General features: G+C 40.9%; 1 protein-coding gene across 1 annotated transcript in view; it reads right to left on the bottom strand.

Annotated features, from left to right (window-relative positions):
* Positions 1-648: 648 nt before the first annotated feature.
* Positions 649-17,128, bottom strand: part of SLC9C2 (solute carrier family 9 member C2 (putative)) — a 66,984-nt gene continuing 50,504 nt past the window's right edge. Inside the window, exons 18-25 of the mRNA XM_003925439.3 lie at positions 16,081-16,132; positions 13,656-13,804; positions 12,855-12,980; positions 10,600-10,698; positions 7,197-7,364; positions 4,704-4,835; positions 3,423-3,608; positions 649-1,589 (exon numbers count right to left, since the gene is read on the bottom strand). Of these exons, the coding sequence (XP_003925488.3) occupies positions 1,446-1,589; positions 3,423-3,608; positions 4,704-4,835; positions 7,197-7,364; positions 10,600-10,698; positions 12,855-12,980; positions 13,656-13,804; positions 16,081-16,132 (1,056 nt within the window). The 3' untranslated portion in view covers positions 649-1,445. The remainder of the gene's footprint in view (positions 1,590-3,422; positions 3,609-4,703; positions 4,836-7,196; positions 7,365-10,599; positions 10,699-12,854; positions 12,981-13,655; positions 13,805-16,080; positions 16,133-17,128) is intronic.

Below are 17,128 nucleotides of genomic sequence, written 5' to 3'. Positions count from 1 at the left end.
TTCTACTTGGCAACTAATTTCGAAATTTTTTTTTAAAAAAAGAGGGGGCCAAATTCAATGTGCTGGCTTGCTCCAGTCCATGGGCCTTCCATTTGTGACTTTTGTCTCAAACCCATGGGAATACAAAGTGATGTGTTTCCCTCTGTCTGAAAATGATTACAGAGGACCTCATGAAGAAAAGAAGCCTGTGGGCACAAAAACAACAGGAACCTGTGCCCTGCTCCCTGACAGTGCTTAAGATCTCTGGCTCAATAGCCCTTCTTAGGGTGCCCCAAGGGGGCTGACACTGGGCCCTGAGTTCCCAGCCTTGCCATAGACTCCTGTGCCCCAAGGGTGATTTGGAAGCAGTAGAGTGGCAGACCTTAAGAGACTGCATGGGCTGGGGAAATGGTTATCTCAGTGCTAGCCAACTTGAACAGGTGACCCAGGAGCAGAGGGAGCTCTCTAAATCACAGAGCTGCATATGACCCTAGAAGAGGGGATGGAGGGTGAGCCACGGGAACCTCTGAGGTTCAAATTGCTGCCAAGGGAAAAGCATAATTATTTATAGAATATCTGTCTCTCCTCCCCGTGAAGGCAAATACCTCATCTGGCTCACTCACCAACTAGCACTTGGTACAGTACCCAGCATACACTGGGGCTGCATTTTATAAAAAGTGTGCAATTGAGAAATAGTGACATATAAGAGAAAATATCACTCTTTGCACTGTTATTTGAAATCATGTAAATCCTCTCCCCAAAGTAACAATCCATTAAGAATTGCATAATATTTAAACTGGTGGATCCCATGAATTGTAAATACTGGGATGGTACAAATTAGAGTTACAAACCTGGAGTGTGTATTCAAGCTGGGGCAGCTGGGAGAATATTGACATTGGGCTTGGGAGGGCAGGGATGCTGAGCATAAGATAGATGAAAGATCTTCAGTGTGTTTTTTCTAGACCAATCTATTCCTGTCAAGGCTTCTCTGTATAATGCTTAGCACCATGATGCATGAAGGTGGGTGCTAATCAACAGAACTACAACTACTCAGTGACTATCAAAGCGTACTCAAGGCAAGTCATTTGACTTGTAGTTGTGGTCCCGGTTTGGAATACTCACTGAGCATGGTTCCTATTCCCTTCAGTTGCTGGAAGCAAACCAGTTCTTTGTACCTGGGCCCCTGTGAAAGAGTCTGTTCCCTCCCCATTCCTGCACTGCCAGCACCACGTGGCTCCAGCCTACCAGGGCAGCAATAGAGTACACCAAAGAAGCTGCTCTCCCCTGACTAGTGTATGGACGGAGGGACATGGCAGAGGAAGGAACCACCTGGATTTTATAGTCTGGAAGTCTCTCATGAGTGACTTCCCAGAGCAATGTGGCAGCCAGGGTGGGCCCGAGGATGGGGAATAATGATAAACCCACATCGTGCCCTCTCAGATCAGTTTCTTAGAGTTAAGGGAATTTCACATGTATTGAAGTTCCTTCTCAATAGTTTTCCTACCAGTAAAGGTGTATCCCTTACCCATCACATTGGTTTTACTATTGCTGCGGTCAGGCTTCGATGCTTGGACTATCAGCAGCTTGCTTAAATCAGAAGTTCCCTGAACCTAGAAGAGAAAAGTCAAAATTAGTCAAAAGGGCACTCTTTGATCTCTAACCTGGCTGCTTCCTAACCTTTCCAAAGAATATGAAAAATAAGCCAAAGCCTAGAGCTGGGTCTTCAGTCTTGGCTCTATCTTCTAAATTTCAAATCCTCTTTGATGTTGAGAAGCAACCAGAAAATTGTCTTTGCCTATCTGGACACCAGAAAGGAAATGTCTACACCTTACTTGTAACTAGATTGGAAATTCTCAGTTTAGAAAGCAGGGAATCCCCAGCATCCAGGGAGCTACTTTTACTCCTGCACTGATGCTCAAGGGCTCAAGGCCCAGCATTCCCAGGATGGCCAGACTATCTTCTGTTCTTAGACCATTCATCCCATGTGCCATAAAATCTGCCTCCCAGAATGCCAGCAGCACACTAGTAATCATAAGAACTGTCATTTTTAGCTTACCACATATTATCTCATTTAATCCTCACAATAACCCGATAAGATGGCTGCTGACCTTATCCCCAACTTACTAAGAAGGAAATTGAGGTTTAGAAACATTTAGCAGCTTATCTAAGCTCAAGTATAAGTAGGCACAGGGGTCAAGCTTTAAGTCCAAGTGTGCCTGACTCCAAACCCTGGTCTCTTAACAAACTAAGCTGTAGGCATTATTCCTGTTGCCCCCTGGCCTCTTACCCCCACCCTTTGTTTCAAATCTAAAAAGATTTTAATTTTCTATTAAAAACATGTAAATTACCTTCATCCTCTGAATTGTTAAAAGATACAAAATAAGAATGTTTTGAAAGGGGAAAAGTCACTTTTTAGGTTTACCAACTTTTCTAGGACAAATTTTCCTAATGACTTTTCCCAGTCTGAACTGGCAGAAAAGGTCCCTCCCAAAGGGGAGAAACTTACCCCCAGATTTTAAGAGATGTCAGCTCTTGCCATGGCCTCTTGGTCCTTCCCATTCCTTTGTCCAGTGGCAGGCAGCTTGGGCCATTAGACACTTTGCTTCTACCCTTCCCATGCCCTGTTATGTCCTAGGTGGTCACACTTCCTTTGTCTTTACAGAGGCATGGAATGCTGAGGCCCAGGGCCCAGGACCTACTATCAAGTTGTGTCCACAGCCCCTAACATGGCCACAAAGTGCCATGGCTCCTACTTTACTCCTTTCTTGTGAACCAGTGCAGATACTTTCAGAGCTATGCTAGAACACGGCATCGTTGCCTTGATGTAAACTAGGAAAAACTCACTGCATCTCATCCTCTGGCACGGTCCCACGCCAGGGCAAAAGGCATGACAAGCAGACAGCAGGCAGATTCCAGCTCCCTGTCCCTTGGGCACACCCATGTGTAGGACACCTGTACTACAGTACACAGAAGCCCTCACTACCTTTTTCCTGTTTGTAAAAGGCAGGTAAGAACTGCAGGGTCGGCCAGGTGCGGTGGCTCAAGCCTGTAATCCCAGCACTTTGGGAGGCCGAGGCGGGTGGATCACGAGGTCAAGAGATCGAGACCATCCTGGTCAACATGGTGAAACCCCGTCTCTACTAAAAATACTAAAAATTAGCTGGGCATGGTGGCGTGTGCCTGTAATCCCAGCTACTCAGGAGGCTGAGGCAGGAGAATTGCCTGAACCCAGGAGGCAGAGGTTGCGGTGAGCCGAGATCGCGCCATTGCACTCCAGCCTGGGTAACAAGAGCGAAACTCCGTCTCAAAAAAAAAAAAAAAAAAAAAAAGAACTGCAGGGTCATTCCAGGTTACATATCTTTTTAAGGTGGTCAGTTGAGTTTTAAAGTCACTTTAGGGGCACCATGAAAATCAAGTGACTCTTTAGAAACGATACTCCTTACCTGCTCACAGGTTTTAGGTATAATGCAAGGTGCAAAATATGGTTCCTCCGTCTTAGTATCAATTACACTGCCATACACAATGATAACAAATTTCATGGTCATATTATCAATAGTCATTTCATTATAGCTTGATAAAGTTTCCACATATGCATGATTGTACATCACACACTTCTGAAACCTTAAGTCCTACAATAAAATTGCATTTTAAAAAATAAATCATACAAATTGACAGATGGTATCAAGAAGAAAACAGATTCACTGATCTATCTGAATTCTTTGTGGGTGTCAGAAGGCACACGGCCGCTGGCACCAACAGACAAAATTTATTTAGTATTCAAAACGGCTTCTGACAAGTTTCTGAATTCCAAGTGTTTATGCTGTTAATGGTCCCTGGATACTGTTGCCCAGCCCTAATTTGTGAGCTCTCCACCACAGCAGGGTGGTTGGCTATGACTCAGGAGATTTCTTTTTTTTTTTTTTTTTTTTTTGAGACGGAGTTTTCACTCTTGTTACTCTTGTGCACATGCACACACACACACACACACACACACACACACACACACTACCTCCCACCCAATTCTTATGCTGAAGTCCTAACTCAGTATCCTGGAATGTGGCCTTACGGAAATCGGGTCATTGCAGATGCAATTAGTTAAGATGGGATCATACTGGAATAGGGTGGGCCTCTAATTTGAAAAAGTAGTGTCCTTATAAAAAGGGGAGATTTGGACACAGACTTGAATCTACTTTTTTTTTTTTTTAGAAATGATTCCAAGTACCTTGGGAAAATTAACTGTGACAAAATGATTGACAACCTACAGGAACTCAGGATAAGAGAGCAGTTAAAATTCTAGCAATCTCATTTTAGAAAATCAGACACGGGGCCAGGCACAGTGGCTCATCCCTATAATCCCGGCACTTTGGGAGGCTGAGGTGGGCAGATCACCTGAGGTCAGGAGTTCGAGATCAGCCTGGCCAACATGGTGAAACCCTGTCTCTACTAATAATACAAAAATTAGCCAAGGATGGTGGCAAGCGCCTGTTATCTCAGCTATTTGTGAGGCTGAGGCAGAAGAATTGCTCAAATCTAGAAGGCAGAAGTTGCAATGAGCTGAGATTATGCCATTGCAGTCCAGCCTGGGCAATAGAGTGAGATTCTGTCTCAAAAACAAAAAAATCAAACACATATTTTCTTTTTATTTTTGTCTCAAAAATATGAAATGCATTCTGTAAAAATTACAGTGCACAAAAATTTATTAATATTAGTATCATGTAACTTACCTCATCAATAAGAGTTGATTCAAAATGCTGATAGGCAGTATTGAGAGCAAGCTTTAGCCATATTTTGTATTCCAGAGATGGCCAGAAGACATCAAAGCCTTCATATAAATCCTCTAGGGAGATAAAGCAGGCCTGAAACAAAAAGGCACCAAGCCATAGCAGCTTAATTTGGAACTAAATTATAAGACCATCAAAAAACAAGATACTTGTGGATTTCATCTTCATCCTACCTCTCAGAAAAACTATCAAGTCTAGCATAATTTTGCTACCCTTGTCATTTAGAAGCATTTGTACTGTGAAAATGGTTGTTTGCTAAGTATAAGATGATAACATGTATGGTCTGATTAAAGCTATAGACTTTAATAAGAGACCAGAAAAATTCATATCAATCAATAGATACAATGAAGGATATGGCTCATGAGCCCAAAGCACAGGATTCCGGAACTAAGTCATGTGAACTTAATCTATTTTTATTGTCGTGGTAGATAAAGTGAGCTCTTCCAAGGTTTTTGTTTCCAGAGACAAACAGCTTAGCTGAATAAAAAGGATACACTTTCAGATTCAAGTTACACGAACTTCAGTGAGCTCAGTTCAGCCTTGTGACTAAACTCATGCCTCTCTCCTCTTCCAAAATGAAATGGTATGAAATCGCTAAAACATTTCCTTCCTCTCCACACACCCCTAAGACTCAATCCTGCTCTGCTGCATCAGATAGTCTCCAAAGATTGAGAATTCTTTGGCTCATTTATTTATTTTTTATTTTAAAAATTATCTTATTTTACTTCAAGTTCCGGGATACAAATACAGAATGTGCAGGTTTGTAACATGGGTCTATGTGTACCATAGTAGTTTGCTGCACCTATCAACACATTATCTAGGTTTTAAGCCCCACATACATTAGCTATTTGTCCTAATGTTCTCCCTCCCCTAGCACCCCACCCCTAAGACCCAAATGGCTCTGTTGTGTGTTGTTCGCCTCCCTGTGTCCATGTCTTCCCATTGTTCAATTCCCACTTATGAGTGAGAACGTGCAGTGTTTGGTTTTCTGTTCCTGTGTTAGTTTGCTGAGGATGATGGCTTGCAGTTTCATCTATGTCCCTGCAAAGGACATGTTCTCATTCCATTTTATGGCTGCACAGTATTCCATGGAGTATATGTACCACATTTTCTTTATCTAATCTATCATTGATGGGCATTTGGGTTGGTTCCATGTCTTTGCTACTGTAAATAGTGCTGCAATAAACATATGTGTACGTGTGTCTTTATAGGAGAATGACTTATATTCTTTTGGGTATCTACCCAGTAATGGGATTGCTTGGTCAAATGGTATTTCTGGTTCTAGATCCTTGAGGAATCGTCACACTGTCTTCCACAATGGTTGAACAAATTTACATTCCCACTAACAGTGTAAAAGCTTTCCTAGTTCCCCACAGCCTCGCCAGCAACTATTATTTCCTGACTTTTTAATAATCACAATTCTGACTGACATGAGATGGTATCTCACTGCAGTTTTGATTTGCATTTTTCTAATGATCAGTGATGTTAAGCTTTTTTTCATGTTTGTTGGCCACATAAATGCCTTCTTGTGAAAGTTGTCTGTTTATATCCTTTGCCCACTTTTTGATGGGATTGTTTTTGTAAATTTGTTTAAATTCCTTGTAGATTCTTGATATTACACCTTTGACAGATGGGTAGATTGCAAAGCTTTTCTCCCATTCTGTAGGTTGCCTGTCCACTCTGATGATAGTTTCTTTGGCTGTGCAGAAGCTCTTTAGTTTAATTAGATCCCATTTGTCAATTTAGGTTTTTGTTACAATTGTTTTTGGCATTTTTGTGATGATGTCTTTGCCCATGCCTATGTATTGAATGATATTGCCTAGGTTTTCTTCTAGGGTTTTTACGGTTTGGGTTTTTTTGTTTTTTGTTTTTTGTTTTTTTTTTTTGAGATGGAGTTTCGCTCTTGTTACCCAGGCTGGAGTGCAATGGCGCGATCTCGGCTCACCGCAACCTCCGCCTCCTGGGTTCAGGCAATTCTCCTGCCTCAGCCTCCTGAGTAGCTGGGATTTCAGGCACGCGCCACCATGCCCAGCTAATTTTTAGTATTTTTAGTAGAGACGGGGTTTCACTATGTTGACCGGGATGGTCTCGATCTCTTGACCTCGTGATCCACCCACCTCGGCCTCCCAAAGTGCTGGGATTACAGGCTTGAGCCACCGCGCCCGGCGATGTTTTTCAAATCCTTATAACATCAAAAGGTAGGTATTCTCTCTACTTCATAAACAAGGACATTGAGACTTAAGGAGGTTAAATAACTACTCCCTCAGGCAGGGTGCAGTGGAGTTTGGCAGAGCCTGGCATGTGCAACACTAAATCTGCCTTCTCATCTTCCAGTAGCTGGTTGGGTGACTAAGATGTCAAAACCCAAAGAAAGAAAAGATGCTGGGTTATTTACTTGAGGAATAACTAATAACTCATGACAGAACCATTTCTTACCTGTAAAATAGTTTCACAGATGACGGTATACTCAATTTCACGCTTAAGCAGACAGCTTAGCTCTCCAATTACATCCCCACTGGTACAGAACTCTGTAAACATGGCTCTGGACTCTCTATCAGGCCTTTGGCCACTCCCTATTCCAAAGGTAGGAGATACATCACGCAACTGCAAAGGGAAAATGTGTGCAAAGCGAAAGAACAAATTAAAAACCCTTTGATCAAACCATAGGAGCTTCCACTATTTCTCACAATTTTTCCAGTGGAAAGTAAAGATCTCCTGTCAGGCGTGAAGGAATTAGGCTTCATACAAAAAATCATTATCTCTTTCACATTTCAACTCCCCAGGGCAAGGATTTTTTTCTAATCATTGGCTTTACAGACGACCCCTGTTTACAACTTGCTACTTATGCCTGTCTTATATAAAAATCCCACCAAAAATGGTAATTATAATATGCAACTAATGCAGTCACTCACTGAGTCCATTAGATATTCTTACCACAATGGGCTAATGCATCAGGTGGAAATAACTTTTGATTGCTTGGACATATAAATCAGATATCATGAATTAATATGCCTCCAAACCAAGCCATGAGGTTAACAAAAGCCTTGTCTGTTTTTTGAATGCTTACAAATAATTAGCATGCAACATCAACAGGTAAAGGTTTTAGGATAAATATAGGATGGTTGAGTTACTTCAAGAAAATAACTGGTAGGCATAACTGGAGAAAGAAGAGAGGTATCAGATTTTAGGTGGAAGCTGCAAGAATTGAGATGAGAAGGATTGTGGAATTTTTCAGAAAGTTTAGCTATAAACATCAAAGAAGAAGGGTATTGTTCAAGACACAGGAAACGGAGCAAAAGCAATTAGCATTCAGACTTTTAAAGGCATTTATGCTTCCAGAGGAGTTTGAATTTTTTTTTAATGGCTGTAATTTTGAATGCAATTCAAAGGATTTTTGAGCAATGAAGAATGCCTCTGCTTATTGCAAACCAAGCAAAGATGATGACGTTTGAGGTAGGCAGCATTCTAAAGGAGGCACCTCTGCAAGATTCCTGTCTGTTGTTCAAATACTAATCTAGGGATTGCAATGAAGGGACTTTGTAGTTGAATTAAGGTTGCTTATCAGCCTACCTTAAAAAGATGATTTATGGAATTAAAGCTACTAATCAGCTGACCTTAGAAAAATATACAAAGCCCCTTCACAGCCATACCAGATTAGTATTTGATTGAACAAAACACGGGAATACTGGGGGGACTGTAATCACGTGAGCCCTTGCAAGCAGAAGGGAGTCCATCAGAGAGAGATGCGTGAAAGATTCCACATGTCTTTGCTTGCTCTGAGATGTGAGAGCCTGCATTCAAGGACGAAAGGGAAGTTCTGGGAGCTCAAAGTGGGCTCCAGCTGACAGCCTTTGAAGAAGCAGGGACTTCTGTTCTATAGCTAAAGAGTAACTAGATCTGCCAACAACCTCAGCGAGCTTGGAAACAGATTCTGCCCCTAGAGCTTGCAGAAGGAAATGCAGTCCTACTGACATGTTGATTTCAGCTTCATGAAATCCAAGCAGAGAAATCAGCAGAACCCATTGGATTTCTGACCTACAGGACCATAAGACGATATATTTAAGCCACTAAATTGTGGTAATTTGTTATGGTATCTAAAGAGTATTCATATAAACTCTTCAGACCAAGCATCATTGGACTATAGTTTAAGAAGGCTTAGCTAGTCTAGTCATTGCAGGAAAACTCCCAAAGAAACATGTTACAGCAAGTTGCAGCTTTTAAGTACTGAACTTGCCATATTTCATAAACACTGGCAGCAGTGTGTTTTTCCCAGAATTCTTATGGAAGTATAGTATAATGGCTAAGCACACGGATACTGGAGACAGACTACATGGGTTCTAAGTAATCTTTGACCTCTGAGTATGTGTAGTTGGAGCCAAGTGAATTTTTTTTTTTTTTTTCTGTGCATCAGTTTTCTGTAAAATATAGGGTTGATGGCTGGGTTCGATGGCTCACACCTGTAATCCCAGCACTTTGGGAAGCCAAGGCAGGCAGATCACTTGGGGTCAGGAGTTCAACATCAGCCTAGTCAACATGGTGAAACACCGTCTCTACCAAAAACACAAAAATTAACTGGGCCTGCTGGTACATGCCTGTAATCCCAGCTACTCGGGAGCTGAGACAGGAGAATTACTTGAACCCAAGATGCAGAGGTTGCAGTGAACCGAGGTGACAGAGCGAGACTGTTGTCCCGGCTGGAGAGCAGTGGCACAATCTGGAATTCTCGTGCCTCAGCCTCCCAAGTAGCTAGGATTATAGACGTGTGCCACCATGCCCAGCAAATTTTTGTATTTTTAGTAGAGACAGGGTTTTCCCATGTTGGCCAGACTGGTCTCAAACTCCAGATCTCATGTGATCTGTCCACCTAGCCCTCTCTAAGTGCTGGAATTACAGCTGTGAGCCACCGTGCCCAGCCCATATTGCCTTTCTTGACTACCTTTTAAAAAATCACGATTAATCTCTTGATATCTCCATCATCTCTAACATACTGTAAACTTAATTGTTTTGTTCATTGTCCCATCTCCTTTTATCCCTCTACGAGTAATTAAGCTCCAAGAAGGCAGGAATTTGTCCGTTTTGTCAATCCCATGCCTAGAATTAACAGTGCCTGACACATGGTGGTAATGAAGCAAATATTTTATGGAATAAATGAGTGAATGGATACATGAAAAGTGCTTAGAATAGTGCCAAATAGTAAATAAGTGTTATATTGTGTTGTTATTCTATTTATTATAGTAGTTCGTTTCCATGATATTTTAAGGTTTGATATACCCATTTCAGAACCAGAAAGCCAAATATATTCTTTTTCCCATATTAAGGATTTGTCATTTTATGACCATCATCTAGGATCTAGGAATTATTTGGCTCATAAACTGGGGCTCACCCATGAATTCAGCTACTAAACTGTATTATGCAAATACAAAGGATTCTTGTCCCCATCACTGTAGTGACCTCTCTCTCTCTCTCTCTCTCTCTCTTTCTTGGCAACAAAAGCCTCCCACTGGACAGATTAAAAGTTGTATTTCTGATCCTCATCCAATTTCCTTGGCATGGCATGAGTAATTCAAGCCATATCAAGTATTGATTTCCTTGTCTGAACATTCTGAAAATCCTGCATCCTCCCAGGACTGTTGCAAGAAATAAGTAAAGACTATGATAGCATTTTGTATGACAGCATTTCAGATGTTGACTATCTCTCAGCTGTCAGAGTAGAAATGGTTTCATTACATTAAAAATTTAAACTTTTTCAGTACCTAAATTTCTTCTTATTCTACAATTACATGTTTCAAAATACACTTTAAGTAAAAAAAAAAAAAAAAAAAAATCAATAGACCCTTACAATTGCCATTCCTGAAATAATTAAGTAAATTCCTTGTGGCATTTCACCTTTTTTACAAATGATATCGCCATAGTCAAAATAGGCAAGTTTGGCTCTTTCCTGAATGAGAAAAAAAAGGAAAAGGAAAAGAAAAAAAGACAGTCAACACAAAAACTTCCTAGTCTACTTTTCTAAATATTATATATATATATATGATTTTAAAGCTAACAATAGTTTCCAAGTAGCATAAAAACACAAACTATATTCTTGGTTTATTACTGAACTGTAATGTGCTATTACCTCATCACCTTTTAGAAAGAAAGGAACAGGCAGACAAACTTTGACTTTGTGATTAGTACCTAGCATGGTAACTTGTATAACTATGGAATGAATATGCAAATTAATGAATGAAAACTTTTTTTCAGCCCCTGTTTGGAGCTTGGGTTATAATGGTAAGCTAAGCAATTTCCCTGACTTCAGAAAAAAACTTTCAGTTATGTTGGGTAGATATTTACACAATCAAGTGGGATAATTACGACAAAGAAGACAACAGGGACAGGGCACTATGCAAAAAAATGCAGAAAAGCCACAGGATCCTATCTCGGTTGTTCTGTGAGGCCTTTACAGCAGACAGGACAGCTAAGCTGAGACTTGAAAGAGGATAGCCCGGATAACATGAGTTGAAGACCTCCAGGGCAGAAGATTCATATATGCACGATCCAGAAGCAAATGAATGTCTGCAGTTAGGGTGATAGCAAAGATGGCATATGTCTCAGGCAGGGAGGGATGGCGACAAGGGGTTGAGCCATCCACTAGGCATCAGCAGGTGCAGCGCCTGCATCTACAATACTTTTAGACATTTACAACAATGTTTTAATGTTTTTTAGAATCAGAAGGAGGAAAACTAGTTGTATAAGAGAAAAATGTTTTAATATGTAATACTAATATATTCACTGTTATACTAACACAATCATAAAGTCTAATTTTTAATGCTTTTTGTGGAGGAAGAGGTCCACTAAGGCAGAAGTGCCCAGGGCTCCTGAGAGTCATTATGTTCTTCGGGCTCTCTGCAGCTGACTTCACGTGGTCCCTCCAGCACTGCTCCTGCCAGGGGCCTCTGTGCTGCTCCTGGAACACATCAGACACATCCTGCCTCGGGGCCTCCTTGCACCCACTACTCCCTTTGCCTGGAGTGCTCTTCGCTAAGACATCTACCTGGCTTGCTCCCTCACTTCTTTCACATCTCTCTCCAAATGTCACCTTATTAGAGCAGCCTTCCATGGCCTCTCCATATTACCTTTTCTCACCTTATGTTCCTCTAGCACTTACAACCATCTGATAGGCCTGATAGGCTATGTATTTATGTGTTTGGTGTGTTTATTGTCCATCTCCGTCCAAATAATATAAGCTTTATGAAAGTAGGGACTTCGGCCAGGCACGGTGGCTCACACCTGTAATACCAGCACTTTGGGAGGCCAAAGCGGCAGATCACTTGAGGTCAGGAGTTCGAGACCAGCCTGGCCAACATGGTAAAACCTTGTCTCTACTAAAAATATAAAAATTAGTTGAGCGTGGTGGTGCCTGCCTGTAATCCCAGATACTTTGGAGGCTAAGGCAGGAGGATGACTTGAAACCGGGAGGTGGAAATTTCAGTGAGCTGAGATGGCACCACTGCACTCTAGCCTGGGCGGCAGAGTGATACTCCATCTAAAAATAAAAATAAAAATAAAAAAAAGAAAGTAGTTGACTTCATCTGTTTGTTTACTGCCATATCCCAAAACCTAGAACGGTCTCCAGCTGGTAGAGGATATTCAATAGGTATTTGTTGAAAGAGTCCAAAGGTCTGTGACAACCCTCAGCTGACAGAGCAGGAACTTGAATACTCCTCACTTCTCACTGTTCCCTATTATACTATGCCCAATCGACTTTACTTTTATACTATCTGCCTGGTCTGTGCAGTAACTTAAATTTGAGATCTTTGCTCCAAAAAATGTCTCTCCCAGTGTGTACATCAAGAAGTCTACAACACAAAATAGAATAGGATTGGCAATAGACACCTAGAGCTACTCCTAATCAGATAAGCCATTGCGCAAAACTAACTTTGCCCTTTAGGCTCAAAAAGAGATCGATTCTTCCTCTAGGCTTTCCTGGGCCTCCATTTTGTCTTTCCCTGAATTGGCCAGTATGGAATATGCTTTTCCGTAAATCTTTCATTAGGGAGTGGGAAAGATGGATAATTCTCAAACCTGAACCAAAACAGAAAACAGAATCTTTACCTTGAAGAACTGAATGAGAACATCTTTACCTTCCAGCCAAATGATATTATGAAGGTATTTCTCAGGAGTTGGGGGTGGGATTGCCATTGGAAAGTTATTTAGTGCTTTTATTTTTTTAAGAAGTACCTAAAAATAATCACAATAATGGGGATCAGATGCTATAACAGAAAATAGACATGAGGCAAAAACTAAGGAAATCTAAATAAGCTACTGTTAGGCAAGTTGAACTTTGATGTTTGACTCACAGCTTCTCTCATCCTATCTAAATTCCTCTAATCATTTTTGTCCCTTGTCTTCCTTTATTACTATTTTCACTGATTTATTAACTCAGATTGAACCTATCATCTTCATAATTCAGTTGACACAGTGGATGGAGAAGCGGAAAAGTCTAGTAAGTCTATAGAGGGAGCCAAAGGAAAATGCCATAGATGGAAACCCTGATAGGAAAATCTAGAAAGCTTTCTAGATCCGTGTTCAAATCCTTTCCTTAAGCCTTGTCACATAGCCTAGCTGTTCTGGGTTCTATAAAGCACTCTGTGTCCTTTTAATACATCCCCCAATCATTTTTTTTCTAAACTTAGTTCAAGTTGGTTTCTGTTACTTGCAATCAAGTAGTTTTGACAAATGTAGCGCACCGGGTAGCATTGGCATTGGTTGTCCTTTGCATTATCAAAGGCTACAGGTGATTATAGAGTTAACACCTGCAGTTAAACACATTTTTTCAATCTTCATCCTCATTACACACTGCTAAAGTAACCATGAAGGCTAGGGTGTTATGCAGATAGAATCAAGTAAAATTACCTTATTCATCTCAATGCCCTCATGTTTATCAATAATGCCTCTTGACCAAAGGAAGGTGAGATTTTTTAGAGCTTCAGCAATCACGTTTCGGATTGCCTGCTTAGTCTTCAAAGCAATGACAACATCACGACACTCATGCTCTATGAGTCCTACAGCAAAGAAAATAAAATTCAGTAAGTGGCCTGTGTGATAACCACAATAACTAATATTAGTATAATACTGTATAATTTCCAAAGCATCTACACAAAATTCTTTCATTCTAGTTTCACGCAGAACTTGTGAGGTCAGTAACAAGACCTCATAAAATAGTTATTTTCAACTCTATTTCATGGATGAGAACATTGGAAACTTGTTTCTCCCCCACGCTCCCTCCCCACTCCCTGCCCCACAGCTAAGAGAAAATCACTCTCTCAGTCTCAACCCCACAGCGTCTCCTCCACATCTCTATTATGGAACTCATTACATTATCATGTTACTATTTTTACTTCTCTGTCTCATCCTCCATATTGTATAATTTTTGTTGGTTAGATGAATAAATGACTGAATGAAAGAATGAAAGTACTCCTGGACTTTGGCTGGTGGGTATTTCTGAGATCAAGGCGCATATTCTTTCCTCTTTAGTAAACATGAGAAGACATGAACTGGACTGTGAGTCAAGGTTAAAACTGCATCTGTTTCATCTTCATATTCAACATGGAGCACAATGCTTGCCATATCGAAGGTACTCACTCTTTTTTTTTTTTTTTTTTTTTTTTGAGATGGAGTTTCGCTCTTGTTACCCAGGCTGGAGTGCAATGGCGCGATCTCGGTTCACCACAACCTCCGCCTCCTGAGTTCAAGCAATTCTCCTGCCTCAGCCTCCTGAGCAGCTGGGATTACAGGCAAGCGCCACCATGCCCAGCTACTTTTTTTTCATTTTTTTAACTAAAATGAATTGACCACTAAAGTGAAAGGTAGCAATGATCAAAAGCATAGGTTTTAGTGTCAAACACACCTGGGCTAGAGACCTGGCTCACTATTTACTCAGGCAAGTTAACCTCCCTAATAGTAGTATTTGCCTCACAGAGTAATTGTAAGGATTAAATGAGTTAATATACATAAAGCAGTTAGCAGTTCCTGCCATGATAAGCATTCAGTAATCAGTTCCTGTAACCACATGGAAAAAAGCACTGCCTTTTAGAGTAGTGAAGTGAGAAAACTCTGTAATATTCCATACTGATCTAAAACATCATATAAAGCAGCTCTCCTAATCCCTTAATTTTTAAAAGCACAGAAATAAAAACCTGTCGGCCGGGTGCGGTGGCTCAAGCCTGTAATCCCAGCACTTTGGGAGGCCGAGGTGGGTGGATCACGAGGTTGAGAGATCGAGACCATCCTGGTCAACATGGTGAAACCCCGTCTCTACTAAAAATACTAAAAATTAGCTGGGCATGGTGGCTCGTGCCTGTAATCCCAGCTACTCAGGAGGCTGAGGCAGGAGAATTGCCTGAACCCAGGAGGTGGAGGTTGCAGTGAGCCAAGATTGCGCCATTGCACTCCAGCCTGGGTAACAAGAGCGAAACTCCGTCTCAAAAAAAAAAAAAAAAAAAAAAAAAAAAAAAAAAAAAAAACCTGTCAACGCATAAATGGCAACAATGGGTCATGGGTTTTCTGAGACAATGCCAAAATATTCTAACCTATTGTCTCTAAACTTACACTTTCATTCATCAGACTATATTCTTTCCATTTTGATTTGGAAAGTGTAATCCCCATATGGTGTCTTACAGTGTAGTCACGAATACGAAATGGTTTTACTTTATTTACTTTACTTCTTTTCTAATAACTTCCATTTATTAAGGGCCTTACATATACCAGACCCTCTACCAGCAGCTTTTGCACACACTGAAAGCCTGCTCCACAGCCCCACATGAGGAAGGCTGACCCAGAAAACCTAGTATAAAATCCCTGGGCTCCTGCTCCATGCTTCAAGTAAAGTGGAGTGACTATAGATACTCGAGAAGTGACATTCCTTGCAGCCCTACATTCCAGAGTATCTTTGCAAAAGACAAAACAAAACAAAACCATCTTTTCACAGGCAACCTTCATGTGTCTTTTTTTTCTAATCTTGAGGACTCTGATCTTGCCACCTTAATACACTTTCCACACTCCTCTCATTCTTTACTCTACACTCCGGTAACAACTAATAGGACTCCGCTAACTCTGTGCAATTATCTATTGATATGCTCATACACTTCTGTTTAAGGGTTAGGGTTTCCCATCTCTGCTTTCCCACACCTGGCCCATTAGCTGTGTTTAATAAATGCATAAATGAATGGGTAAGTGCATAAATGAATGGGTAAGTAAATGAAAGCATAAATTTTTCTTTTTATTAAATTATGGAATAATAAGGTATGACTTTAAGAATTCAGATACTTGAACTACCTACCTAATTCTTTGACAGCATCCTGTTTGTTGGTTTCCAAAATTTCATATAGTTTCTGTAAGATATTAAGAAAAACATGCATATCTTATTATACCAAGTATACTTCCGAGAAGTATACTTATTCCACCAAGTATACTTCTGGCTTTCCTTTTATTTTTATTTTTTGAGATGGAGTCTCGCTTTGTCACCTAGGTTGGAGTTCAGCGGAGCAATCTCAGCTCACTGCAACCTCCACCTCCCAGGTTCAAGTGATTCTCGTGCCTCAGCCTCCCAAGCAGCTGGGATTACAAGCGTGAGCTACAATGCCCAGCTAATTTTTGTATTTTAAGTAGAGATGGGGTTTCTTCATGTTGGCTAGGCTGGTCTCACACTCCTGACCTCCAGTAATCCACCACCTCAGCCTCCCAAAGTGCTAAGATTACAGGCATGAGCCACCACACCCAGATGGCTTTCCTTTTAAATTCTGACAAAAGGAAGTATGGTAGAAGAAATTTCACTTAGTTAAATCTAGAAAAGCTATTGACTCAGTTCTTCCCTCTGGGTCAATTCTGCTTCTTTGCTCATGCTCAGACATCAGTCTCAATCAATGAGTGTAGTACAGTCAGTAGCAGTCAGTAGCTTGCATAACTACTGTGCCTAATAGTTCTCAGGAAAGATTAGTATGCACTCCACTGTGCCCTGAGGAGAATTCTCACTGACAGACCCTGATCTGGGAGTGAGCCAACTGAGCAGCTAGTTGGGAAGCCAGCCTATCAGGAGCACAAAAAGAAATGGAAAAATGAGAAAATGTGATATAGATTAGTTCATATTTCTTAAAAATAACTCCTTGGATAACTGAATAAATGCCTGCACTCCAGGGCTAACCAATCTCTGTTTAATCAATCATACAACAGATATTTGCTGGATACCCACTATGTCTCAGGCACTTCTCATGAAGTTTACCCTCTAGCTTTGAGTCACTGGGGAGTTTGCACTTGGCTATACCAGCAGTCCTGGAATCAAACAACTGACAGTTCTTTAGAGTTGTCAGGTACAGATGTCTGAAACTCTG

Source organism: Saimiri boliviensis, chromosome 19 (genome assembly GCF_048565385.1).
Source record: "Saimiri boliviensis isolate mSaiBol1 chromosome 19, mSaiBol1.pri, whole genome shotgun sequence".
Taxonomy (NCBI): Eukaryota; Metazoa; Chordata; class Mammalia; order Primates; family Cebidae; genus Saimiri; species Saimiri boliviensis.
This window is presented reverse-complemented; position numbering and strand designations above follow the sequence as displayed.